The 27,833-nt window shown below is 35.8% G+C and overlaps 1 protein-coding gene across 5 annotated transcripts in view; it reads right to left on the reverse strand.

Moving 5' to 3' along the window:
• The window catches only part of LOC127872759 (uncharacterized), a 116,956-nt gene that overhangs the window by 86,870 nt on the left and 2,253 nt on the right, over window positions 1-27,833 (reverse strand). For all 5 annotated transcript variants that reach the window (XM_052416140.1, XM_052416141.1, XM_052416139.1 and 2 more), the window contains exons 2-3: window positions 9,569-9,654; window positions 153-390 (exon numbers count right to left, since the gene is read on the reverse strand). In XM_052416140.1, coding sequence (XP_052272100.1) covers window positions 153-390; window positions 9,569-9,654 — 324 coding nt within the window. The remainder of the gene's footprint in view (window positions 1-152; window positions 391-9,568; window positions 9,655-27,833) is intronic.

A 27,833-nucleotide genomic window follows, 5' to 3' on the forward strand; every position in this document is an offset into this window, starting at 1 on the left:
AACGCCAACAGGAACGGCAACGCCGACCTTGGGGTGAGTATGATAGCTCCACTATATATATTTCATATATAATAGTCTAGCTAAAAATGAGAGGACTTCTCTTTGACTGTTCAAGAATACATCTTATGATAGGAAACATGCAATATACGCACCTTTCTGTTCCTGCACGTGCTTTAAACACCATTCGGAACTCTTCGCATATTGCTGCTATGTCTGCTTCTAGAACAATCTGGAAGGACGACATCTTGTGTAGCCCCACTGGGGGCTGTAGAACGCTGGACCAGGAGACTGGTTTGAAACCCCGCACTCCATCTGAGCACTCAAAGGCTTTTATGCTACGAAAACTGGGTGTCAGGTCCCCGAAAGTAAAACCAGTCAGCTCTAGATGTCCTGAAAATGTTAGAGTATGACCAGTCAGCACTCTATAAAAGTTATGAGCCACGCTCTTTGAACAGGGAATTTAAAGCATGTGCGTAAAGAGTCGTGCAGGCTAATCATGGACGACACTTTCCGCTTTTATGATATTTTTCGTATAAAGAAAGTCTCTTTTTAGCAAAAATCAAGTTTAGGCAGAAAGTGTAGTCCCTGATTAGCCTGTGCAGACTGCACTGGCTAATCTGGAACAACACTTTACGCACATGCATTAAACCCCCTTTTCACAGAGCATGGATCATATAAAAAGCATGATAACATTTTCAGAATCAACAACACCACCTTATTTTGATACTTTCTTCATATATTTTCTTCCATGGGTTTGTTCCCACATTGTTTCTCAGATAATCAATTTCGCATAAGTTTGCTTTTGTTAAAATTATTATGTAAAATCATTTGCAATACTTTTTCAATATTCAAATATTATAGCTGATTTCTACAAATATTTTATTTATACCTCAACTATTTTAACAAATTTGAGCAAAACAAAGAGACAATATTTGTAACATTTATTTTTAACCTGTTGATGTTTAAAAAAATGTCATATACATTATTACATGTCTGGTGATATCTATGGTACATTTAGTTCCATTTAAAGGTTAAAGTCATCCACAATTATTTCTTCCATATTTGCATATAATTGATCAGCAAACAAATCTATAAGGCTACACTTATGTGGCCACTGACATAAGGAAACAGATTCAGAGATATGGAATGCTCCAATTATTTCTTTGATTTTTATACTGATACTGATACATATTCAAGCAACCAATCCCAATCAAATGCAAAGTGTTCTGATAAAACTGGGCATACTGCATGTGCGCAAAGTGTCGTTCCAGATTAGCCTGTGCAGTCCGCACAGGCTAATCAGGGACGACACTTTCCGCCTTAACTAGATTTTCGGTAAGGAGGGACTTTCTTGAAACTAAAAATACCATAAAAGCCGAAAGTGTCGTCCCTGATTAGCCTTTGCGGACTGCACAGGCTAATCTGGGACGACATTTTACGCACACGAATCAAGCCCAGTTTTCTCAGAACACGACACAAATGCAAAGGTCCATCAGAGACATGTTATGTTTTAAGAAAACTAGGATGCCAGTTTTACAAGGTTGTGAACAGATTCACTACCAGTGAGCGTATATATGACATATGTCATAGCAAACAGTCAAAATGTCATAACACACGATAATATACTACTCAAAATTTGCTAAGGATCACTTTTTATTTTCACATTATCTTCAATTTAATTTAATTTAATTTGTGATTTTGAAGGTTTTGTTATTAGAATGTGTGTTTTTGATGTTATTTTTATGTATTGATTTATCATTGATGCGTATTACGCTGGCTGAATCTAGCTAGGGGTGAACTTTAAATAACACATACTATAACAAGAGATGTGTTCGTCAGAAACACAATGCCCCCTATTGCGCCGCTTTGAATTATTTTTTTGACCTTTGACCTTGAAGGATGACCTTGACCTTGAACTTCAACAACTCAAAATGGGCAGCTTCATGAGAACGCCGCTTTAGAAATTATTTTGTTTTACCTTTGACCTTGAAGGATGACCTTGAATTTCCACCACTCAAAATGTGCAGCTTCATGAAAACGCCGCTTTAGATTTATTTTATTTTTTTTGACCTTTGACCTTGAAGGATGACCTTGACCTTGAACTTCCACCACTCACAATGTGCAGCTTCATGAGAACGCCACTTTGAATTTATTTATTTTGACCTTTGACCTTGAAGGATGACCTTGACATTGAACTTCCACCACTCAAAATGTGCAGCTTCATGAGATACACATGCATGCCAAATATCAAGTTGCTATCTTCAAAATTGAAAAAGTTATGGCCAATGTTAAAGTTTTCGGACAGACAGTCGCCATATATTTCACACTTGACCTTGAAGGATGACCTTGACCTTCACCTTTCACCACTCAAAATGTTCAGCTCCATGAGATACACATGCATGCCAAATATCAAGTAGCTATCTTCAATAGTAAAAAAGTTATGGCCAATGTTAAAGTTTTTGGACGGACAGACAGACGCCATATATTAAACATTTGACCTTGAAGGATGACCTTCACCTTCACCTTTCACCACTCAAAATGTGCAGCTCCGTGAGATGCACATGCATGCCAAGTATCAAGTTGCTATCTTCAATATTGAAAAAGTTATTGCCAATGTTAAAGTTTTCGGACGGACAGACGCCATATATTTGACATTTGACCTTGAAGGATGACCTTCACCTTCACCTTTCACCACTCAAAATCTTCAGCTCCATGAGATACACAAGCATGCCAAATATCAAGTTGCTATCTTCAATAGTGAAAAATTTATTGCCAATGTTAAAGTTTTTCGACAGACAGACGCCATATATTAGACATTTGACCTTGACGATGACCTTCACCTTCACCTTTCACCACTCAAAATGTGCAGCTCCGTGAGATGCACATGCATGCCAAATTTCAAGTTTCTATCTTCAATAATGCAAAAGTTATGACCAACGTTAAAGTGTTTTTTTCGGACGGACAGACTGACATACACACATACTGACATACAAACATACTGACATACACACATACTGACATACACAAATACTGACATACACACATACTGACATACTAACTCCTGGCTACACAAAACAATAACTACTGCTACTTCACCATTTTTATTTTTGCTTCACTATTCACTATTCAAAACCAGCTTTTAAGTTGACATTCATTGATATGATATAAGTCTGATAGGGATCTTAAGTGTTGCACATGTTTGTTTATTTCTAGGTATAACTGCATCAACTGTACGTCTACTCCCATAAAATGTAGTCTTAATTCTCACAAGCACATGAACTGATTAAATTTCTGTAATGCACTAAGATGTTATTTATATGTACATGTCCACATCAACTTATGAAAATTGTTCATGTTTGACTATCCACTAGCCCATTTGAGCATAATAAACTTATACAATGTTTTATTGCTCCTGATTATTAAAATAAATTGTGGCCTCTAGAGTGTTAACAAGGTTTTACTATAGCCATATAGGAAAAGTGCCACGCCCTCTAGCGGCCATGTTTTTCAAGCAACCGTAACCATTTTCAAACTTGTCTAAGATATCATTGAGGCGAATCTTCTGACCAAATTCTATGAAGATCGGACAATAAATGTGGCCTCTAGAGTGTTAACAAGGCAATTGTTGATGCCCACACCACACGACAGACAAAGGGCTATCACAAAAGCTCACCATGAGCTAAAAAAAAAGGCATACCTCTGCCTGGATTTGACACATAATGGAACGAGGAGAAAAAAAAGCAATGTTTGAGTACATTATAATGTTCTTAGTCCTGAGTTACACACAAAAGTTTGACTTTCTTGACAATGTTATTTGAATCAGCACGTGCAAAAGCAAAAGACGTGTGCACGTGACAACACCACCCAATTAAGGTTAAAGATCACTTATATTATTAGAATCCTCAACATATCAGGCTACATAATTACGTACCGTTACTTTTTGCAGGCAATGATCACTACGTATGAAAATTGGTGTTGCTTAATCCTACATATTCTTAGTCAATATCTTTATATATACATGTATATAAATTCATTCTACAGTAAATATCCCACTCTCACTGTATAATATGTGTTGTTGTTAAGTTATCGGTCACAATATTGTACTAGCAAGAGTAGCGCATAATGGGTGCCAACGCTCGGCTGCAGGTGCAGTTTTGAATAAATGAAAGCTTGTCAGAATATTTTAATTTTTTTAGAGGTCACAGTGACCTTGACCATTGACCTAGTGACCCCAAAATGGGTGTGGCGTGTAGAACTCATCAAGGTGCAACTACAGTAAAACTGCGATAACTGGAGGTCACACGGGACTGACCTTTATGCTCGAGTAATCGCAGGTTTCGAGTAATCCATGGTATTACTTTTTCATTGTTTCGGTTGGTGATGCTTAATTTCTGACCACAAATGCTTTATTTACATGTAAGACGGTGCTTGGGAAAGAAAAGGCTTTTAGAATTCGCTTAGTTTACAGTATACTTAACTGAACAATAAGAATGCTCGTTCGTTCATTTAATTTAATCAACATACAAACAGAAAACATATATAATCGAAAATATTTAATGGACATGATGTAACATATTTCAAATAGCACACAAGGTACGTACATGCGCATGAAAAAAAAACTGGAAATACAACATGATCACACAGATTACGATGTATTATCTGCTACGCTCTCTTTTATACCATTTATTTTATCATAATTAGCGATTGCTGGTAATTATTTAATTATTATTAAAACTGTGTAGCTTTTTGTCTGCATCTCAAAGGATGACAATTTGCAGTGTTTCTCAAACTGCAACTAACGTCACACCTAATCAAGCGTTTTTTTGTCTGCTTGATTGCTCTGTTTTCACAACTCGAATATTTTTAGCACTGACCAGACGAGAAGGTGTCTTCGAATAATTGCCAGTTAATTATGTGTGAAATGCATTTCAGGGACCAGCACACATCCTCGAGTTATCGAAAATCCCGTGTTTGAGTTATTGCGGGTATTTTTATATAGAAATTAAAGGAAAATGTTAGGGACTTCCTTTAATGCTCGAGTGATCGCCAGTTTTCCAGAAATCGCCAGCTCAAGTTATTGCAATTCTACTGTACATATGAAGTTTCAAAGTTGTAGGTGGAAGCACTTTAATTTTAGAGCAAATGTTAAGGTTTTAGCACGTTGGACGGCGGACGCCGGAAGACGAGCTGGCTATGACAACATCGGGTTTTCTCCGAAAGCAGCCGAGCTAAAAATTGTACTTTGCTATATTGCCCTTATTGAATATCTGTTCCATACTTGGGTGAAAGTTCTGTTCTGTTCAACATGTCTGAGTCATATGTCCTCACAAATTACCACGAAGAACATCAATGCCCAATAGGATTGTGAACAACCTGCTACAAATGGCCTTATTGCTAGACCAATTAGCTTCATTTATTACTAAATGTGTATATATGTAGGTATTATTGTGTATATATGTAGGTATTATATTTCCACAATTTTTTTTTTTTTACAGAAATGGATTTCATAAGAAACCAAACATGAAAACAGCAACAGTGTATTGTATTCGTTATTCAAAGTCCAGAGTCATGAGAAATTGATGATAGACATAGAAGACTGACTACATGCACCAGCCAGATATGGTAGTAATTAAAGCATGTAAGCTATTTCTGGCTGATTTGAGCAAACCATCCCATAGGGACGCACTGTTCGTGAGCATGCATTATGCTTATTAGTAAAAACCATCAGTTCTTCATGAAAAAACTGTTTGGGCACAGCTGTCTAAGATTTTGTCTGGCCTAGTTTTATTGAAATAAGTACATGTATGAAGTAGAAGAAATCAATGCCTAATAGAATTGCAAAATTATCTAATTTCAACAATTGTTTAATGTCCATCAATAATTGTTGCATACACATGTTGATTAAATTTATACATGTATTATCATAGACATACGTAATTATAACAAAGGTATACACTGTAACTCCAATATAACGCGCTCCGTTATAACACTGAATCCAATATAATGCCGGTGGGTCTTGGCTCCCATTTTTTCTCCAACCTTCCAATTCAGTTTAGAGCATTTCCTTGACATTCAAATGTGGCAGCATCTGATATGCTCATTGTATAATGGCTACATTTTAATCGTTAAGAGACCAACCATTGCTGGGGAATTTGACAGTTTAAGTGTGAATATCTTGTTCGGAGCAATACAGGTGTGAAAATAGCTGGTGTTTCGTGTATGTGCTATCGATCTTTTAATCATTGACAGCTTTGATACATGTTTTATGATACATGTTTCAAATTATTGTTATTTGTAGACAAAATAAATTTTAATATTGTCTGCTAAAATGCAACTGAAAACGTTACAGGCAAACAAAATGTAATTAGCAATCAAGATGATTAGTGTCATCCAAACGTCAGGTCATTGTTTACAGAAATTTACTTTCATTTTTGGTCGATTTTCAGGAAATCCCTGGGAAGCAAGTTTTTTGCATGACTGAGTATGATGCAATAAAACATTGCTTTGTATCCTTTTGCATTAAATCTAATTTAAGCTCACTTGTCCATTGGTTGTAACAATTAAATCTGAACTGCGCCCTATGAAACCACTGTCACATAATGCACTGTTCATGTTACACTTCCGAAAAATGGCGTATGTTTGTTTTTATTAAATTCTTAAACACATTTATAGTCATAAATGGTTAGAATAATTTTTTTTATTGATGTAGTAATTATATAGGATAATCAGATATATAACAAGACTATTGTCAAGCTATATAGTCCCCTACCGGCTCCACCATTGTCAGAAATTCCACCATTGTCAGAATTTTTGTTGTTGCCATAGCACGTAGGAACAAAACGAAATGACGTGCATAATGTCCATATTGCCATCTATCCATGTTTCAAGTTTCATGAAAAAATATGCTGAACTTTTAAAGTTATCGCAGGATCCAGAAAAGTGTGACAGACTGACTGACTTACTGACTGACCGACAGACTGACAGACAGAGCGCAAACCATAAGTCCCCTCCGGTAAAACCGGTAGGGGACAATTATGCACATTAGAAAAGCTGTATTAGCAAATGACCACACAACCTTGCAATATATTATGAATTCTCAGAACTTATAACGCGAATCTGTTTATAACGCTGTTTTGGGACTTGTAATCTGCGTTATATTGGAGTTACAGTGTAACTACTTTTGCGGAAAAAACAATGTTTAGTACTGAAGATAATAATAATTACTTTAGATAATATAGAAAACTTAATAAGCAGGGGGTCTAAAATTGCTCCTCGACCTCAGGACTAGGATTGCAAATACTAAATGGTCATTAAAGGTCCCCGTTGCATAGTAGACAAGGTGTCCTTCTAGCGACTGGGAGGCAACAGGATCCATCCCCACTGAGGGAGCGTTCTTTAGATCTCCACCATAGACTTGAAGTACTGGTTCTAGTCCCAGGAAACAGACTCAAGACCGTTTAAAATAAGCCTTAGGTTTTCAATGCAATAAAGCTTTGATAAATAGGTCTAAGCTCAACTAACTTGTCATCATGATTCTGCACTCTCCCTTAGAAAAACATGTTGCAGTTGGGAAATCAAAATTACATGCTTTGTCATTAGCTTACAAGTACATTTCAAGTAAAAGTCAATTGTCATATCATTTTTCAGATAAGTTTTACATTATAGTTATCTGCAATTTTTCCTTAGTATCCTAAAGTTCATTAGGTACAAAATACCTGTGCAGACAATTTGTAGGGGAAAATAACAAATTTTCATTTTTCTTTTACAGCATGAAACACAGGGAATGCCTTGTTCTAAAATAGTAGCATCCATTTGCATGTTCTGAATGAAATATGGAAGTACACATGCCATGGTTGATTTAAAACTTTCTGCTAAATATCATCGCTTTATTTTGTACAGATGGCTAAAAATAGACACTCCTGGAATGGCTGGTAATAAACCCCTTTCTATTTTGGAATATTCTGTGTAAAATTTCCAGTTTTCCAAAGAATTTTTTCATGTCCACAAAGTTCATGTTGAGTCAACATTTGTAATCGCTTTTTATGGCATTTTACAATTTTACGCATTGAAAATGTACTGGGTCTATTGGAGTAGCCCTAGACAAATCAATCTAACCTAACAGCATTGTTCGTTTGCCATTGTGAGCAGGCGAAGAGGAATCTAACATCCTTTTCTATATACCCAAGATAAGGACTCTCAGCAGGCATTAAAATGAACAATACATAATTTATGTGTAGTCTTATGATGTGGATGGATGACAGGCCTGGACAGTATTGGAGGTTGCAACCAACCAAACTCAAATGTGCCTAATAATGCGCAACCCAGACCACCTAGGTGAGAATTGAGTGAACCCTGGTTAGACAGCAAAGCCACAGAAATGTGGTAAGAACATTTATGACACAAATCTGTACTGATGAGGGGAAAACATAATAATATGGAGGTCAATATGCAATATATAACCTATTTAATGATCAAGTTAACAAATATTAATGAAAGAGATTATTATAATACATGTAATTGCTATATTTCATTATAATTCTTAAATACTGAAAACCATTATTTGCAAGGCTAGTATTTCATCTATCCACATCCATATCTGCATCCTTATCCGCAAAATCATAATACGGACGCTTTATTCCATTTATCCGCATACGTCCAACGTATCTTTCTCTTTTAGAAAAAAATATATGGATGAAACTGAAAATTATAATTGAGATAATTATTATGAAGGACAAGCCTGAATTTAAGTAGATATAAGGTACAAATCATCATTCTGTCTGTAAAAGAATACAAATGGTAAATACCTGAAACATCTTCGTCTAGTGTCTTGGCTATGCTTTTCCAAACATTTGAAGTGAAATCAGAGTCATGATATGCAGAACTGCGTTGGTTGTATAATTACGGGTAATTTTTCACAAATTCAATTAGTTTTTCAGTTAATTTTTTAGATGACAGCTTACCTCATCGTGCTAAATGCTGTCGGTATCTTGTCCGCATCCGCATTAGAATGCTCACTTGAGCGTTCTTTGGCGGACGCTTATTGCGTGTGTGGATATGGGGATGCGGATAAACGGAATAAGCGCAGTGAATTTCTACTAGTTCTATTTTTTTGCGTATGCGGATATGGACAGATGGAATACTAGCCTAAAGGTGCTTCGTTGCCTAAATAATATTTCTGTAAATGTTTTTCTCATGGACTTCAACTCCCAAATGAATTAATTGGTTGGTTGGTGATTTATAATAATTACTAGACAAACTCCACATAAAATGCCACTTAAACATTTTAATATAAGTACAATACCAAAAGTCTGCTGTTCTGGCAATACCCATTCTAAATATAAAAATTGTTACATACATGTAACAACATCCATGCGGATGCAGTTTCCCAACTAATTTTTCAGACATTCTACACTTTAAACTTTTTGTGGGCTTCAACCGGCAAGTGGCAGACCTTTACCTACACAAATGTCATTCATGCTTCCCTTACAAGGATATTCCAACATTATGCAAAAAATATAATTATCAGAAAAGCACACGCATGCAAACTCTTTGTTTCTTTGATGCTTACCGATAAAAGATGGCTTGACATTTACAAGTCGTTCATTGATCCTTCGCTTCACAAGGTCTTCGATACTAATGGAGCTGAAAACCCACCTACAATGAGACAAGATCAGTTGATCACAGCTGTTATATTTGTCAAGATATCATACTTAATTTGGTTCAAGTATGTGTAAGTAGGTTTGGTTCCAAAGCAAATCCTTAATAAAATCCTTGTGTTATAGTAAAGCATGTGATGAAATATTAACACAATTTTGACAAATAGACTCCCTATTCAAATATATATGACATGTAATTAGAAAATAAACTTAATATGGGCTAATTTATTGAATCTCCACTTTGACATTTGAAAGACAGATGCTAAGCAACACTCTTGTATAAAAACCTGTAGGCATACAGAACCATGCAATTATGATCAATAAAAATGTTTCTGTTACTATATTGTTTTGTTTTTCATCAAAACATTTCATTTATTCATTATTATTGTATAGTTTAAGCATTTTATTAAAACAGGCAACTGCAGCAAGTTTGCATGTTAGTAATTAAATAGTAACAAGAGTGCCAAACTGTCACAAGATACGCCCCTTCGAAGGTTTTGGACACCATGCTCAATGCTTGAAATGCACTAAGTGACCTCGAGACCTAGTTATTGACCCGGCATGACCCATATTTGAACTTGACCTAGATATCATTTAGATGTAACATCTGACTAAATTTGGTGAAGATCAGATGAAAACTACTTTAATTAAAGAGCAAACACCATGCTAAATGCTTGAAATGCACAATGTGACCTCGTGACCTTGTTTTTGACCCGGCATGACCCATATTCGAACTTGACCTACATATCATCTAGACACAACTTCTGACAAAATAAGGGGAAGATCAGATGAAAACTACTTCAATTAGAGAGCGGACACCATGCTAAATGCTTGAAATGCACTAAGTAACCTCATGATCTAGTTTTTAACCCGGCATGACCCATATTTAAACTTGACCTACATATCATCTAGACACAACTTCTGACCAAATTTGGTGAAGATCAGGTGAAAACTACTTAAATTAGAGAGCAGACACCATGCTAAATCCTTGAAATGCACTAAGTGACCTGTGACCTTGTTTTTGAACCTGCATGACCCATATTCGAACTTGACCTAGATATTGTCTAGACACAACTTCTGACCAAGTTTGGTGAAGATCAGATGAAAACTATTTGAATTAGAGAGCGGACACTGCTGTGGACGCCACCCATCGCCAACCCACCAAGGGTGAAACTATAACACGTCCCATGTTTTAAAAACGGGCGTATAAAAAGCAATGTTAAGCAGATGAATATAACAGTTGCAAATTATGATAAAAAGCAATATTAATAGGAAGCTCATATTTATTCAGGATTTAAAGTTACTACTTTACTAAAATGTATCCCTGGCTAAGGTGAAGGCTAACTTTAGATGAAGGCCCCAAAAATAAGTTTGTGTAACCAGTCCTCGAGCTTACCCACTTGTTTGTGTAACCAGTCCTCGAGCTTACCCACTTTTACTATTTTTTAAAGCAAGCTCCAAACAAAAGAAAACAGTTGTGTCAAAGTACCATATAGAAAGTTTTAAGACTTAATTGTTTTTGTTTATTAACTTCTATAACATTGTTCATTTGTTGCATTTGAAATACATTTCTTTCTTTAATTTTCACGCTATAAACGTTATACTTTTTGTACCAAACATGTTTGTCCCATATTGCACAATACTGTATTTTGTAGTTCACATTCAATTCCTCACTCAACCAAATGTATTTCACTATTTTGTTGATCAGTAAAATGTGTAGAAATGTTTCTTTTGTACAGATTATTCATAACATGTTTCTAGTCCTACCTTGCACTTATTAAAGTAAATACTTACATAGAATTAACACATAAATGTGGCCTCTAGAGTGGATTATTTTATTTTATTTGAACTAGTTGCCTAGTTTCTGGAGGTTCATACCCAGATTAATTCTTAGCTTAGAAAAACGTCCAAATAACAATTCTAACCATATTTCATTAAGATTCGGTCATTAATGTGGCTCTAGAGTGGTATTAAACAAGGTGTTTCTAAGAGTTGACTTGGGGACCTTATTTTATGACAGATTTTACTCACATTCCAACAGGGCCTAGATATATTAGCAAGACAAATATTCTTACCAGGTTTCATCAAGATTGAAATAAACAAGAGATGTGTTTGTCAGAAACACAATGACCCCTACTGCGCTGCTTTGATTTATTAATTTTTTTATCATTTGGCAGGTACAGATAGTTATCTCCCTTTAAAGCTTATTACTTCCCTTGAATTTGTTTTTTTTAACCTTTGACCTTGAAGGATGACATTGACCTTGACCTTTTACCACTCAAAATGTGAAACTCCATGAGATACACATGCATGCCAAATATCAAGTTGCTATCTTCAATATTGCAAAAGTTATGGCTAATGTTAAAGTTTTCGGACGGCCGGCCGAACGCACAGACTGACTGACAGACAGTGCAAATGCTATATGCCACCCTACCGGGTGCATAAAAATGTTGTCTCTAGAGAGGTAACAAGCTAAATAAAAGTTTCCAATAGACAATGCTGGAGAAGACTGACCACAATTGCTCACCTTAAGAAATTCTTGCTCAAGTGAGCTAAAAAAATTATTTTGAGTGTGTTTTTTGTTGCCATTTTACATTACAAATATTTCCTGTTCTTAATCTGAAGAAAACTCACAGGTATATGATTGTGTACTTTTTCTATGTGCTCTAGCTGTTTTCTATGATGCTTCCTTACTGAAAAATGCAAATCAAAGAACCACCATGCTTCATTACTGCAGCAATACCCCCTCCCCCAGAGAAACAAGTTGTGAGCAACAAATGTCATTATTCAATTACATAATGTATAATGGTGTTCTTAGCAAGGAAATAACAACTAATTTTCAAACATACTGCCAGATCGTCTTGGAAAAACATTGTTTTTAAATGAGAAGTGATGAATCTAGATATTGATTCTGTACAAATATCAAATAGACGAAAAGCTGTAATTGACAGATGACACTTGACTTCCAAGAAAATACTTATTACCACTTTAAGAGAAAGTGAGTTGAATGCAGAAAAAGATGAAATTATGTCTTTGATTCATTCAGCATAAATTGAAAATAAAATGTCCTTACAGATTTACTAAAGCATCATAAACCCAAACCAGGCCGCATAAACATAAATTACGTGATTATTTTGTTTCCTTAAATTATTTGTAAGTTTCATGACTGGAATTTTAACGGTATTAAAAGTGTGACAAAAATGTATGAATTCAACTTGATCCCCTTTCAATTTTTTTTACTAATATATCAGCAGTGTCATGAAAACATGGGTCTGGTCCAATATGCTGTCAGTATGGTTCCAGACCAGCCTGCGCATCCGTGCAGTCTGTTCAAGAGCTAGCCTGTCCTGTATAATGTCACTTCAAGTTGTGTGGTTTTTTAGCGGTTAGGGTATAGCCATGATTTTGCAGCCTGTTTTGAGCTACCTTGGGGACATATGGCATAAGACAAATTTTAGAATTAGGTTGGTCATATATTCATTGTTGCAATTGAATTATAAGATATGTTTACCTATATGTAAATTCAGAAAGTGGTATTGAACTTTTTTTTAAAGTCATTCCATGTTATATCCAAAGTGGTATTGAACACTTTCCTAAAGTCTTTGCATGTTATATCCATATAAAAATATCAATGTTATAATTTACAGAGGCGTATTTAGGTGGGGGGCTAGGGGGCTAAAGCCCCCCCCCCCCCCAGTTGGCTGGCAAGATATGATTTTGTTTAATGAGCCCCTTATAATTTCAATCCACTTGTGTATTTCCTGTCATATGCCCCTAATTAAGCCATAAACAGCTGTCGATTTGTGTGATCAGCCCCCAGGCATGTGTACAGACGATCTAACCTTCTCCAGCTAAACTGCACGCTTCACTGACTGTAAGTGATAAGCTGCGCTATTTGATTGGCTGAAGGAGATACATTGAGCTAATGAAATTCATTGATACATTTAGCTATAGGTAAAATGTTTACAAATGGCTCATTAATTTTTCGGTAAGTTTCTTTGATTAATATAAAGGGGCCTATTCACAGATTTTGGCATGTCTTGAAGGTTGTCATTAAATGCTTTATATTGATAAATGTTAACATTGGGTCTAAAAATCTCCAGTAAAAAACAACAAGAAAACAATTAAAGACTTTAAAAAAATAAACCTAAATGGGGCTCGAACCACTGACCCCTGGAGCCATGGAGCAAAAGTCTACCGCTCTATCATCATAAGACCATCTGCATAGATAGAACTTGAAATAAAGAGTGTTGTTAAAATGTTATTTTTATAATTTGTAAAAAAGGTTTATCAATGACTTTGCCTTATTTGACAGTTTTTGAACCACAAGACTCAACTAGAAATGGCGCGGAAGAGGCCGACGCGTATCCCCACGCCGCATGTTTGACCCAGGGGCGCCCCAGGGTTGGTAATGGGGCCATGCATAGTTGAGATTGACCATATTGTCATAGGAGAAGTTCAATATCAATCAGAAGTGAATCGGTGTAGAAATGAAGAAATTATAGTAAAAGACAATTTTGGGTGGTTGTGGCCTATTATGGGCGGGGTGCCCCAGGGTTGATAATGGGGCCATACATAGTTGAGATTGACGGTAATGTCATAAGAGATGTTCAGTATCAATTTGAAGTAAATCGGTATAGAAATGAAGAAATTATAGTAAAAGGCAATTTGGGGTGAGCGTGGCCTATGTGGGCGGGGCGCCCCAGGGTTGGTAATGGCGCCATGCATAGTTGCGATTGACTGTATTGTCATAAAAGAGGTTCAGTATCAATTTGAAGTGAATGGGTGTAGAAATAAAGCAATTATAGTAAAAGGCAATTTTGGGTGGGCGTGGCCTATGTGGGCGGGGCGCCCCAGGGTTGGTAATGGGGCCATGCATAGTTGAGATTGACTGTATTGTCATAAGAGAGGTTCAGTATCAATTTGAAGTGAATCGGTGTAGAAATGAAGAAATTATAGTAAAAGGCAATTTTGGGTGGGCGTGGCCTATGTGGGCGGGGTGCCCCAGGGTTGGTTATGGGGCCATGCATAGCTGAGATTGACCATATTGTCATAAGAGAGGTTCAGTATCAATTTGAAGTGAATCGGTGTAGAAATGAAGAAATTATACTGAAAGGCAATTTTGGGTGGGCATGGCCTATGTGGGCGAGGCCTATGTGGGCGGGGTGCCCTAGGGTTGGTAATGGGGCCATGCATAGCTGAGATTGACTGTATTGTCATAAGAGAGGTTCAGTATCAATTTGAAGTGAATCGGTGTAGAAATGAAGAAATTATAGTAAAAGGCAATTTTGGGTGGGCGTGGCCTATGTTGCCGGGGCACCCCAGGGTTGGTAATGGGGCCATGCATAGTTGAGATTGACCGTATTGTCATAAGAGAGGCTTAGTATCAATTTGAAGTAAATCGGTGCAGAAATGAAGAAGTTAATGTAAAATAACATAAAAAAATGAGTGAAAATCTCTGACCTGGCCCCGCCCCAACCCCCATACTTTTAACCTAGGGGTCAGATCAAAATTCCGTCCCTGTCACTGTCGCACATATGCTCATAGCTACCAAGTTTGCAAGTTTCAAGGTTCTAGTGCTAATAGTGTAGGAGGAGCAGGTGGCCAGGACGGACAGCACAAATCACCACAATATCCCCACTTTTTCTCCGAAAAACGTGGGAATAACAAGATATACATAATATGATTACACCCAAGTTTGATAAATATCCACCCATCCAAGTGGGTGACTTAGTAGGATATCCAACAAGGTTTAAAAGGAGGTCTACCCATCTAACACAGTTAAAAATTTCTGGATAAAGATTATGTCTCCCACCACTTTAGTGGTGTGAGAGACATTTGATTTACCCCTGTGTGCCTGTTTGTTTGTCACACTTGATGTCTGAACTTAAGTTCTTGTTTGTTTTACATTCACTTTATCATGCAAAATGCTGATAAGATAGCAGGAAATTGCGGCATTTCAAGGTGCCTTTTCAAAAAAAAAAAATGAATACAGGAGGGGACAACCCTCCTGCACCCTCCCCAGTTCAGCCCCCCCTCTCTTCAAATTTTCTGGATACGCCTCTGATTTACGCCATAAATTATTATTATCTTTATTCAACAGCACTTTAGCCATCAAATTCAATAAAAAACACATCGTACCATTACGTAGAGAGACACAATTCATCTATATAGGATAACTTTAACATTTACATGTACATAAAATTGATTATGATGAAAAAGTTTCATCAATGACAATATTTTCAGACTTACTGGCCTTCGTTTTCAGATGATTGGAATAGTGGAATAATAGGCCTTTAAAATATAGTGCCTTCTGGATATCAGGTTAAACACCAAGAACATATTTTTTTTATCTGAAATACATTTGAACTTGCTATTGTAAATACTTTTGGTAAGTATTTATAAATGTTGACATTCCATTTATTACCTTGTCCTCATTGTTTACTTCATGCCAGTGGTAACATTCATTTTGTTTTTTGTTTGTCTTATATTAAAGGGAAAACTGTCCACAGGTGGAAGTAATATATATAATATAAAACTATTATATATACGTTTTTTTGCAATAATCGTGATATAAAGAATAACATTATACTTTAAAATAAAACATTTATCATCAAAAGCTTAATAATTAATGCATATTGGTTGTTTATTATTTTTTAAATAATTGTTGTCTTCAAATAAATTTTGAGGAGTTATTTGCAAACAAAGTAGGTCCCACGTAAAAAGAAACAACAGATCAACAGAGCCTGGCCTTACTATTGCGTTACCAAGGGAACACCATATAGCACCTGAAATATGTTTACAGTCAGAAAGAAAACTACTTTAAACTGCTGTCAGATCTTTTGACACCAATTCATGACTTAATACCAAGCTGTTATCAAGTAAGCTCATACAATCACTTATCCCAAAGTAAGTCATGTACCGTAAACAACATCTTTCTTCAGAATAGTTGTTATTTTGAACTTAGTGGAAAGTGTTTTTTCTGCTTAATTACTTTAGGTATACAGTAAAATAGCCTTAATACACAAACTTATGCAGTAGGATTCAACTTAACAAGATCTCAGCATGAAATCTTCTTTTAATATGTGAATATTTATGTGACACCAGTGCATATCAAGCAAAAAGTTGTTTGTAAATAAGGATTAGTTGAGTTCTGAATAAGGTCAAGAGAGAAAAAGCATGCTTGATTTAACTTGATGTTTTTATGTTTTCAGCAGGAACTTCTCTTTGATGTCATGTATCAAAACTGTGGGCTTTATGGTTTCAGAGACAAATATTTATTTTAAGTAATAATGCTATATAACACATAAATCATATAACCGCTATGGCAGGGCCAATATCAACCCCAGGGGCATGAATTGAACAAATTTGGTAAAGGACAACAATCAATGTTGAATACTAAATACATTTTGTTTATGGATGGTTGTAGAACTAATATAAAAGGTATAAGTGAAGGGTTGTGCCTGATAATTGAGCACAATTCCATCAGGACATTTTTAGAATCCATTTTAGTATGGTAGAATCATTACCAAATAAGGCATATTTAATCAAAATGTGTGATTTTGACAAATGTGTGATTTTGACCTTTGTGTGTGACTTTGGCCATGACCCTAGCAACCTGGATATATTTGACACTCAGCTAGATAATGGAGAACAATTGTGGACAGCTATTACAGAATCCCTTGATGCATAGTAAAGGAATGACTTAATAATGAATAATTCATCAAATTTGTGACCTTTGACCTCAAGCCCATTGGATTATGGGTGTTGAATGTAAAGCACCCCAGACGATTGAGAACAACTTTGGCAAGTTTCATGGCCCTGGCTCATGTGTTAATGGAGATAAAGCTCTAAGCTTAAAATAAAAAGCTTTTTTTTTAAGATACAAAGGGCCATAACTCCGTTATTAACAGATGGTGTACAATGCCATTTGGCGTGCATCATCCTCTTATCCATATATATACTCATACCAAGTTTCAATGAAATCCGCCAAAGCACTTTCAAGATATGGCTCCGGACACAAAAGTGCCAGCCGGACTGACGGAAAGACAGACAGACAACACAAAAACAATATCCCTCCGCCTATGGCGGGGGATAAAAATCATTTTCACTCCCTTTTGTGATATACTAGTGCACTCCGAATTGTGAAACATTGTAAATACTAACGAGCGTTATGTATGCAACTGTCGGTTTGCAGTCCTATTTCATCTCAATATCCTTTTGATTTTTTTCATACATAATGTGTTTGATATTGTGTTTTTTAACTTCTATACATATATTAAATAAAAAACTAATCGAACAATCTTTTGCAGATTTTACAGATATTTTTTTGCTATGTAGATAAACATGATTTAGCTTTATTGAATAGTATGTAGTAGTTAATTAGTTATCTTTTGTATTAAGGTCGCGGTGGTGTAGTTGATGAGGTGTCCGCCTAGCGATCGGGAGTTAGTGGGTTCACTCCCTACTTGGGGAGCGTTCTCATTATCTCATCCATAGACACCAAGTATTGGTTCTTCCCATGAAATGGACTCGACAGTGTCCATATCTGCCTATAATACTCGAAAGAGCGGTTGGCAGTTAACAGAGATAGATAGATAGATTAGGTCATAAAAATATTTAAAATGTTAACTAATATTTAAATCTTTTTCTTATCTGAACCACTCAAATGATATAGTATCAAACTACTAGCTCGTAACTTTTCCCAAGTTAAGAGGCAGTTCAAGTCTTACATTTCAAACAGCAATGACGGCAAAAAAAAGATGATTAATTTGTTTAAATGTTAAAAAACACACAAATTCGCCATTTTTTTCTAAAGTAAACACACAGATACATTGTGCGCATGGCATCATTAATTCATCTAAAGTACATGTTTTTATTTGATGGCCAAACAAGACATGGTATTCCTGCTGAAAGAAATGTATAAATTAGGTAACACAATGTGCGTGCATGGGGTGCTGTTTAACAACCAAACAACAAGTAAATTTGAATTTAAATGTAGATTGCATGAAACATTTACATTTTTCAGCAAATTGGGCAAAAAGGTGCCTTCGCTTGTAAACATCAGTAAATTGAGGGGATATCCAAATGTACTTTCAACGTTAAATTGGCTGTCACACAAAAACTCAAAATTAGGCTGTCAGGCTAGCGCAGTGGTTGGACACTCACTTCTCACCTATGCAACCAGGATCAATTTCTGTTCCCTGCAGCATGTGAGTTTGGTTGATGGTCAACATACCAGACAGGTGGGGTTTCTTTCGGGTACTCCGTTTTCCCCACAACACAACACAATCCAAAATCGTTAAGTAACAACAAAATAGCTGGACATTGCATCCATAATTCTAAATGACCAAGAAATAAATTGAATTTCATAAGATGTGATCACACATACATGTAGTAAAATTTGTATCTACAGACACTATTATGTGGTTTAATATATGTGAACTGCATAACAAACATTAAAGTCAGGACAAACTCTGAATATCTTTTTAAACAAGAGCTGTGTTTGTTAAACATGCTCTTACGACTATGTGCTCATACCTAATTTCGGGAATCATCATGAAATTATTGCCGTACTTAACGAACAAATATGCCTAAGCTTTTTGAATTTTGAATAAGAGAAAAAAACAATAATCAAAACAGAAAAATTATATGTTCATGCACATGGGCATTTGAAATCACGTCCGTACACATAGCATCATTAACTTAGGAAAGGAAACAACGAAATATAAAGTTTGGTATGATATACATGTGAAATTAAAGAGCATGGTGTAATTCAAGAGCATGTCAAGTTTTGAATTTATATGCTGAAACGTAATGTTATAACCCATAAACGTTTTACTGTAACAGAACGTTTTTTTAAGATAAGTGGTACAGAAAATACACGTGGAATATCTTTTTAAAGATATTTCTTGTTATATTTGATCGAGAATGTAACCCGCCTCCCAGTTTCGCTGAATAGATCAAGTTTCCCACGGGTACTACTTCCCCATACCCCCTTTTTTTTTTCGTACCCTACATTTTTCGTACCCATTTTTTTTCGTACCCAATTTTTTTTTCGTACCCAAATTTTTGCTCGTACCCAAATGTTTTTTTCGTAACTAATTTTTTTTTCCTACCCAAATTTATAATCGTAACCAAATCTTTTCTCGTACCCAATTTTTTGGGGGGCATAATTTTTGTACCCAAAATGTTCATACAAATTTGTTTTCCAACCCAAAATTTTGTACCCACATACAATATTGTGGGGATGTAGATAAACTTAAATAGATGCTTTTATATCAATTCTCTTCAAAAGCATCGCCACACCAGTACTGTCAGTACTTTGATTGAACATGTTGCAAAATTGTAAGTATCAAGTTGTAACCTAAGACCTGATGTTCATCTTGCATCACCTTGTGAAAAAACACCAGTCACATGTGTATTTACCACAAGCTTCAGTCATTATTTTCACAGGTAGGACTTGAATGCCTCTGTTTATTAAAACCCTCATCAGCTTTACACCCACACAATGTATCTCATTTTAACACATGTAATTCATCATATATCATTTGCTGTGTCATAAAAAGCTTTTTCTGTGCCCTCTTTATAGAGTATAGACTCAACAGGTAATAAATTAGCAGGCTATGGACAGTTTACAAAATATTTTTCAAACAAAATTTAATGCAAAGATATTATGAATTCTTTGTCTGTCATATTTTTTATTGGAAAACTGCATGATAATGATTGAATGATAAATTTATACTTTTTGTCCCCTACCGGTTTCACCGGAGGGGACCTATGGTTTGCACTCCGTCTGTCAGTCCATCTGTCCTTCCGTCACACTTTTCTGGATCCTGCGATAACTTTAAAAGTTCTTAATATTTTTTCATGAAACTTGGAACATGGATAAATGGCAATATGGACATTATGTACGTCATTTCATTTCGTTCCTATGTCAAAAATTCTGGTTGCTATGGAAACAAATAGACTAGAAATACTGCTGAAAATGGTGGTTTTCTGGATCCTGCGATAACTTTAAAAGTTCGGCATATTTTTTCATGAAACTTGAAACATGGATAGATGGCAATATGGACATTATGCACGTCATTTCATTTTGTTCCTACGTCAAAAATTGTGGTTGCTATGGAAACCAAAAAAAATAATCTAAAAATGGTAGAATTTCTGACAATAGTGGAGCTGGTAGGGGACCGTATTGCTTGACAATAGCCTTGTTAAATATAATATATAAAGATTATTTGTGCAAGTGCATTTTATTCTTTCAATACTATGCAAATTATAATCCACTAAGCAACTTTTAACCCAAGCAGATGGCAGACAAATAAGGGACATGTGAAAACTCAAAACAATTGCCAACAGGTGGAGCTTTGACACACCAAATTGTACTGTGTCCCCCAGGAAATTATAAGACTTCTCAGATTATTGACCCATCTCTAGAAATGTGTTCACCCTGTACCTTGTATCTCCCACTAAGAGAGTTAAAGCAACTAAGAGAATACAAATACAATTAATCTAAGTAGACCAGTTTGTTAACTCTGCATGTAGTCAGTTCTCTACCCTGCTCTTGACATGATTTTGAAGGGACTGAGGGAGGTCACAGTGCAGGCAGTAAGACAGAGAGGTCACAGCGCAAATCTCAAAAACAATATGTATATGTTTTCAATTTAATTAATACAGGAGTCAACTACCATTGAGACCCCTTATTAAACAAGACTATTGCCAAGCAAATTATATGTCACCTACTGGCTCCACCATTGTCAGAAATTCCACCATTGTCAGATTTTTTTTTAATTTGTTGCCATAGCAACCAGAATTTTTGACGTAGGAACCACATGAAATGACGTGCATAATGTACATGTTGCCATCTATCCATGTTTTAAGTTGCATGAAAAAATATGAAGAACTTTTAAAGTTATCGCAGGATCCATAAAAACCACCATTTTCAGCAGTATTTCTAGACTATTTGTTGTAATAGCAACCAAATTTTTTGACATAGGAACAAAATGAAATGATGTGCATAATGTCCATATTGCCATCTATCTATGTTTTAAGTTTCATGAAAAAATATGAAGAACTTTTAAAGTTATCGCAGGATCCAAAAAAGTGTGACAGACAGACAGACTCACAGACGCACAGAGTGCAAACCATAGGTCCCCTCCGGTGAAACCGGTAGGGGACAATAAATATGCCTTTTATCTATAAACATTTTAAGTTTAATAATCGCACCCATACATAACTATTGTCTCCGCAGTACTGGGCATGATTAATGAATTTTAAATTTCTTGTTTGTTTTTCCTGTGTTTCATGATTGTGGCTTATGTACTTTTCGAGCAATTGCATATTTTAGTGCCATCCTATTTTTAGTAACAGGCACAGACATTTGACCGCTATAAAAAGTAAAGGGTGATGCATCATCACATTCAATATGTTAAAATATGTGATAATATCTTATGTACTTTTCATGTAATATCAGGGTTTTTTGTAGAAAGTCACACATAGGGATAAATAGAGCAAGGAACTTACTGACAGATAAATGACAACCCTTCTGCCTAATTTGTAAAGTAAATTTCATAACCATAGTTTTATGAACATTTTTAGTTATATCACTTTCAATATGCACAGACAGGAAGGACAGAAGAATAGCCAAATTTCAGTCACAACGGGTGAAACTGGGAGGAGACTTGACCATTGATTGAACCAGTGCCGGATTAGCACCATGAAGGCCCATTACATGTATAAGGCAGTGAAACGTTTTGGGCCAACACCCCTGAGGCCTCTTGTCAGCCTGGTGCCTGCTAGAACGCCAGTGCCAAGTCGATTTCACTCATTTAACCCATTTATGCCTAGCGTCTAGAAAAAAGGCCTTGGCAAACAGCGTAGACCCAGATGAGAAACCGCATCATGCGGCGTCTCATCAGGGTCTGAGCTGTTTGCTTAAAGGAATTTCTGTAAGAAATATTCTAAATATAGATATAAGCATACAAGACATTCCTAATTTTGGAAATAAATTGATCCAATTTAGAAGAATGGGAGAGTCCACTAGGGCTAAATTAGACTACCACTGCCAAGGCTGGAAAGACATAGAATGTGTCAATGTTAAAACTTAACATTGATATAAATTAATTGAATTTGCCAAGTCATAAAATAAGGGTAAGTAAGCAGGGTTTTTTCTGCCCATTTTGGAAAAAGGAGTCTGACCAAATTGGGAATTTTTTATTGACAAAATTGTCCATTTTGGGGTTTTTGCTTTGATGAAACAGCTCATTTTGGAAAAATATTGTGAATTTATCATGCTTAAATAAGTCAGTGGTTTAACAAATAAATTTGTTTTATTTGTTATTTTGTCTTCTTTATATAAACACATGCAATATAGGGCATGATCAACGTTTATTCAAGTACTGCAATTTTGTTTTTCAGTTACAGTTACACTCTGAGATAAGAACTGTACAGTCAAAAACTTATAGCAGATATTTTTTACCAAAACAAACACTGGTTAGTCACACAACTTACAGCATATTTTTTCTCTGCTATCTGTTTTTGAAAGCATCACACAGGTCCTCCAATGTTTTGTCATTCAGATCTAGACCTTCAATGCAGGTAAGCATCAGATAAGTAAGTTTGGTTTGTGTGAATGTGCTGGGTAATGGGGAGCACAGCAGGTTCATGGTGCTGAATCCTCGCTCAACCACAGCAGTGCTTGCTGGTATGATACACATCAGCTGGACATTAATCATCTAATAGTCATAAGACACTTCTTTCTAAATCAAAGTACTGGCAGTACTGGTGTGACGATGCTTTTGAGGAGGATGGATATAAAACATCAATTTAAGTTTATCTATATCACCACAATTGTGTATGTTGATACGAACATTTGGGTACGATAAAAAAAATTGGGTACGAAAAAAAATTGGGTACCAAATTTTTTTGCGTACAATACATTTTTTGTACAAAAAAAAGTTTAGGGGTACGGGGAAGTAGAACCCGTGGGTAACTTGACCCATTGAGCGAAACTGTGAGGCGGGTCACATTCTTGTTCATTAAGTATGGCAATACCTTCATGATGATTCTCGAAAGTAGGTATGAGCACATAGCCGGACCATGTGAGCTCAATCGTATGAGCACTTGACTATCCGAGTTCGCCCACGAACATATGGATAAGTTAACAAATAGCGAAATGAACTTATACATGTATATGCTGAACTCTAACAATCTAACGAAATATCAAACATGGTATGTACACTTAGGTGGTTGTGTAATTTCTGTTAGAATATCGTATTCAATATGTAAATTTTAAATGATTGTGCCCGCACTTGAGTTTGTTGCCTTGTTTGAGTCTATACGTGCCTAGGCTGCACCCAGTGTGTGTATTTGTGTTTTTCCAAGGTAATGAGTTACCTCCGCGCTGAGGCTGCATAATGTTGGGACCAGTGTGTCCAGCACTCCTACCTAATAAGATTAGATTGACGACAGTTGGGACGAATTTTGAATGATAGCTGCAATTTCCAGCTTTTTGTTTTGTACTGAAATACTTTTTATTTTTTTATACGGTCAAATGCTGCGGGGGGGGGGGGGGGGGGGGGGGATGAGATTATCCGGAAAAAAACACCTGTCCGGAATGGTGACCACAAAACAGACAAAATATAACATTGCGCCGGGAGCGGGAATCGAACCGGTGTCGTAAAGGTGAAAAAGCGAACGTCCTTACCACTGCGCTAGCGGGATGGACAATTAAGCAAGGAAATGTTGTTTTATCTATATATATCATAGCATTGCATTGTTTACAATTTGCAGGTTCGAAATTGTTCGCATTCTTTAGTTTTGTGATCACGTAAAAAGTTAATTTTACATGTTTTTATTCGCAATTTATTTACTAAATCGAGAATAAATATCAAACAAAATAGTGAAACAAGGGACAAAATTGTCACAAAACCAGGTTTTCATTGTGAAAAAAAAATCTGATAAAGGGAGAAAACTAAAACTGAACTTTTGAAATGAACAAACAAAATTAACCCCCTTTGTAAGTTTGTTTTTAAAAAAATCTATTTTTAGTCGTGGCGACCTTGACATTGGAGATATTGACGTGATTCTTTCGTGCGACACACCGTCCCATGATGGTGAACAAATGTGCCAAATGATTTTAAAATCTCACAATGAATGACATAGTTATGGCCAGGACAAGCTCATTTATGGCCATTTTTGACCTTTGAACTCAAAGTGTGACCTTGACCTTGGAGATATCGACGTAATTATTTCGCGCGACACACCGTCCAATGATGGTGAACAAATGTGCAAAATGATTTTAAAGTCTGACAATGAACGACATAGTTATGGCCCGGACAAGCTTGTTTCGCCCGCCCGCCAGCCCGCCAGCCAGCCAGCCAGCCAGCCCGCCCGCATTCGCCAATCTAATAACCAGTTTTTTCCTTCGGAAATCCTGGTTAAATATATAGTTGTTTCATTGGTCCATAAAAATAAAATGGATGTAAAATTACTAATTTGAAATTAACGTTCTGATACACTTATTGAATCTGTTTCCCCAGGATATGCTGTTCTATTCATATTTACCTTTATCAACACGAACGACAACTCTGCTAGCAGAATGTTATCAATGAAAATCAACGAGCAATCTCCTACGCAGTGGCAAATGCCAAGGGAAGAAACTGAAAAATCGAGTTATCTCAATCGGACTGGCTCGGTCTTTTACATAGGTCGCCATTGTGAAGAATTTTTTCACTGGTTATCAAACCTTAGACGATGCTGTTCCAGCATTGTCAAAAATATATTTTAAAAAAAAAAAATTGGGGGGGGGGGGGGGGGGAATTGGGATTTTTTTTTTAAATTTCAGTTTGAGATCAGGTCCGTTTGCTTTGGGAACGCCTCTGTTTTCAAGAGGCGCAGACAGTGCTGCAAAACCCCTGGTAAGTAAGTAAAAAATTTATTTGTCACTGTCTCATGGTGCCACTAAAAGTCTTGGGACCCATAGGCAGATGCCTACTCTGCCTAATAGGTAATCTGGGACTGTCATTAACTCTAAAAAATTATGATTTCTCCGTAAGAAGATGGTTGATTTATTCACGCAAAAATATTTTTTAATGCTGTTATATTTTATTCTTAAATGGCCAAATAACAAGTATGGATTGTATTGATGACATACCAGACAAAATATTGCTTCATAGAACTGAGTGGACAATTACTGTCAAGAAACATGGAATCCAATGTTCACTGCTTTTAATAACAAAAGCAAAAATCACAAGTGTTATCAATATTGTTGTTTTAAAAAAAAATCTTTACAGACATCATTGTTATATTATTCTTATAAAAACATAGTGATTAATGTCTCCTTAATCATGTTAATTGTTGAACCAAATGTTGACAAATTGCATTTACACTGAAGGCCCATAATTACAGAATAATATTTAATTACTCATTTAAGACAGCTGGGATCAATTTGGTTTGTAAATGTTGTCTGTGTGTATGTTTTCAAGGCCATTTGTAATTGCATGCCATAAGTTGTGGAGGCTGGTTTACTAGGTGGCATTGTAATTACAGTCATTAAGTTGATCATGATGGCTACATATACATCAGATCAATTAAAATTAACAAGACGGCCAAATGCCCTCAGGCATTCACCTGAACTTCACTGTTCTTAGCAGGTAGTGTTCACTAGATTTCACAAATAAAACTGCCCCAACACCTGGCAGACTTCCTTAAAGGGGCCTTTTCACAGATTTTTGGCATTTTTTAACTTATTCATTAAATGCTTTATATTGATAAATGTAAACATTGGATCGTAAAAGCTCCAGTAAAAAATCAAGAATAAAATTTAAAAAAGGAAAAAATCATTGCCCGGAGCAGGTTTCGAACCAGTGACCCCTGGAGTCCTGCCAGAGTCCTGAAGTAAAAACACTTTAACCTACTGAGCTATTCCGCCGTGTACACATTTTTGACGTATTTTATACCTTATAAATAATCTTCGTAGTTTCACAAAATTTAACGGCAAAAACAGAACTCTCCAAATTATTCAATCGTTTCGCGTTGCAACGCTTTATAATTTTTAGGTTTTAAAATCGTCAAAAGATGCATATAATGGCTATATTAGAGCATGGTAAATGTTCAGTATTACTGTTTCCTCACAAATATCATAACTAAAACGAAAATGTGCGAATCTGAAACAACTTTTTTCAATTTTGTCAATTTACCAAAGCGTGAAAAGATCCCTTTAAGGTTTAACCCATGTATGCCTAGTGGACTCTCCCATCCTTCTTACCTGGATCAATTTATTTCCAAAATTAGGGATGTCTAGTATATTTATTTCTTTATTTAGAATATTTCTTACAGAAATTCCTTTAAGCAAACAGCGCAGACCCTGATGAGAAGCCGCATCATGCGGCGTCTCATCTGGGTCTACGCTGTTTGCCAAGGCCTTTTTTCTAGACGCTAGGCATAAATGGGTTAATACCAGTAATACAAACCCACATTGTTCATTTTCTAATCCTTCTTCACATATTTTCTATTGTAATGGTATCCTAAATCCAAAAATCAAAGTTTGCAAAAAAAAACACATTTACGATAAAAAATCTCAGACATTCTATGAGCTGCAAACCCTCAATCCTTTTCCCCCGCTTTTTCTGAACCATTTCTTTACAACTTTATTTTAAGAACATAAATATTGATCAAGCAAGATTAAATGTGCATATATTTACAGATAAATGCATTATATTTTGCAATTACATGTAGGAAAGTAAAAAACATTGCAAAAAGTGCAATAAAGAAAACAAGAGAGCATAAGAGATGTTTATCTTCCCTCTGAAAACAGGACAAAATACCATTCCCTATTCATAAGTCATTTTTGAAAAACATTTTTTTCAAAAAGCAGAAGGAAAATACAAACTTTGAACAAAGAAAATGTTTATGGTGCATCATTTATAATTGTATTAAAACATAATATTATATTAAACATATTTTAGTTTTGTGTTACACATTTAAAATTGCAGCTTCAAGTTTTTCAGAATCGAATATGCCATAACCATGCTGAAGTTCAGCAATAAAGATGTTTCATAAACTATTAAACATATCTTATTTTGTATACAGCTTTCATAAACTGCTTATAATTATGAATAACATGTACCTGTAGTACATCATTTGTAAACAAAAGCCATCAGGCCTGAAATAGTTCAA

Source organism: Dreissena polymorpha, chromosome 3, assembly GCF_020536995.1.
Source record: "Dreissena polymorpha isolate Duluth1 chromosome 3, UMN_Dpol_1.0, whole genome shotgun sequence".
Classification (NCBI taxonomy): Eukaryota; Metazoa; Mollusca; class Bivalvia; order Myida; family Dreissenidae; genus Dreissena; species Dreissena polymorpha.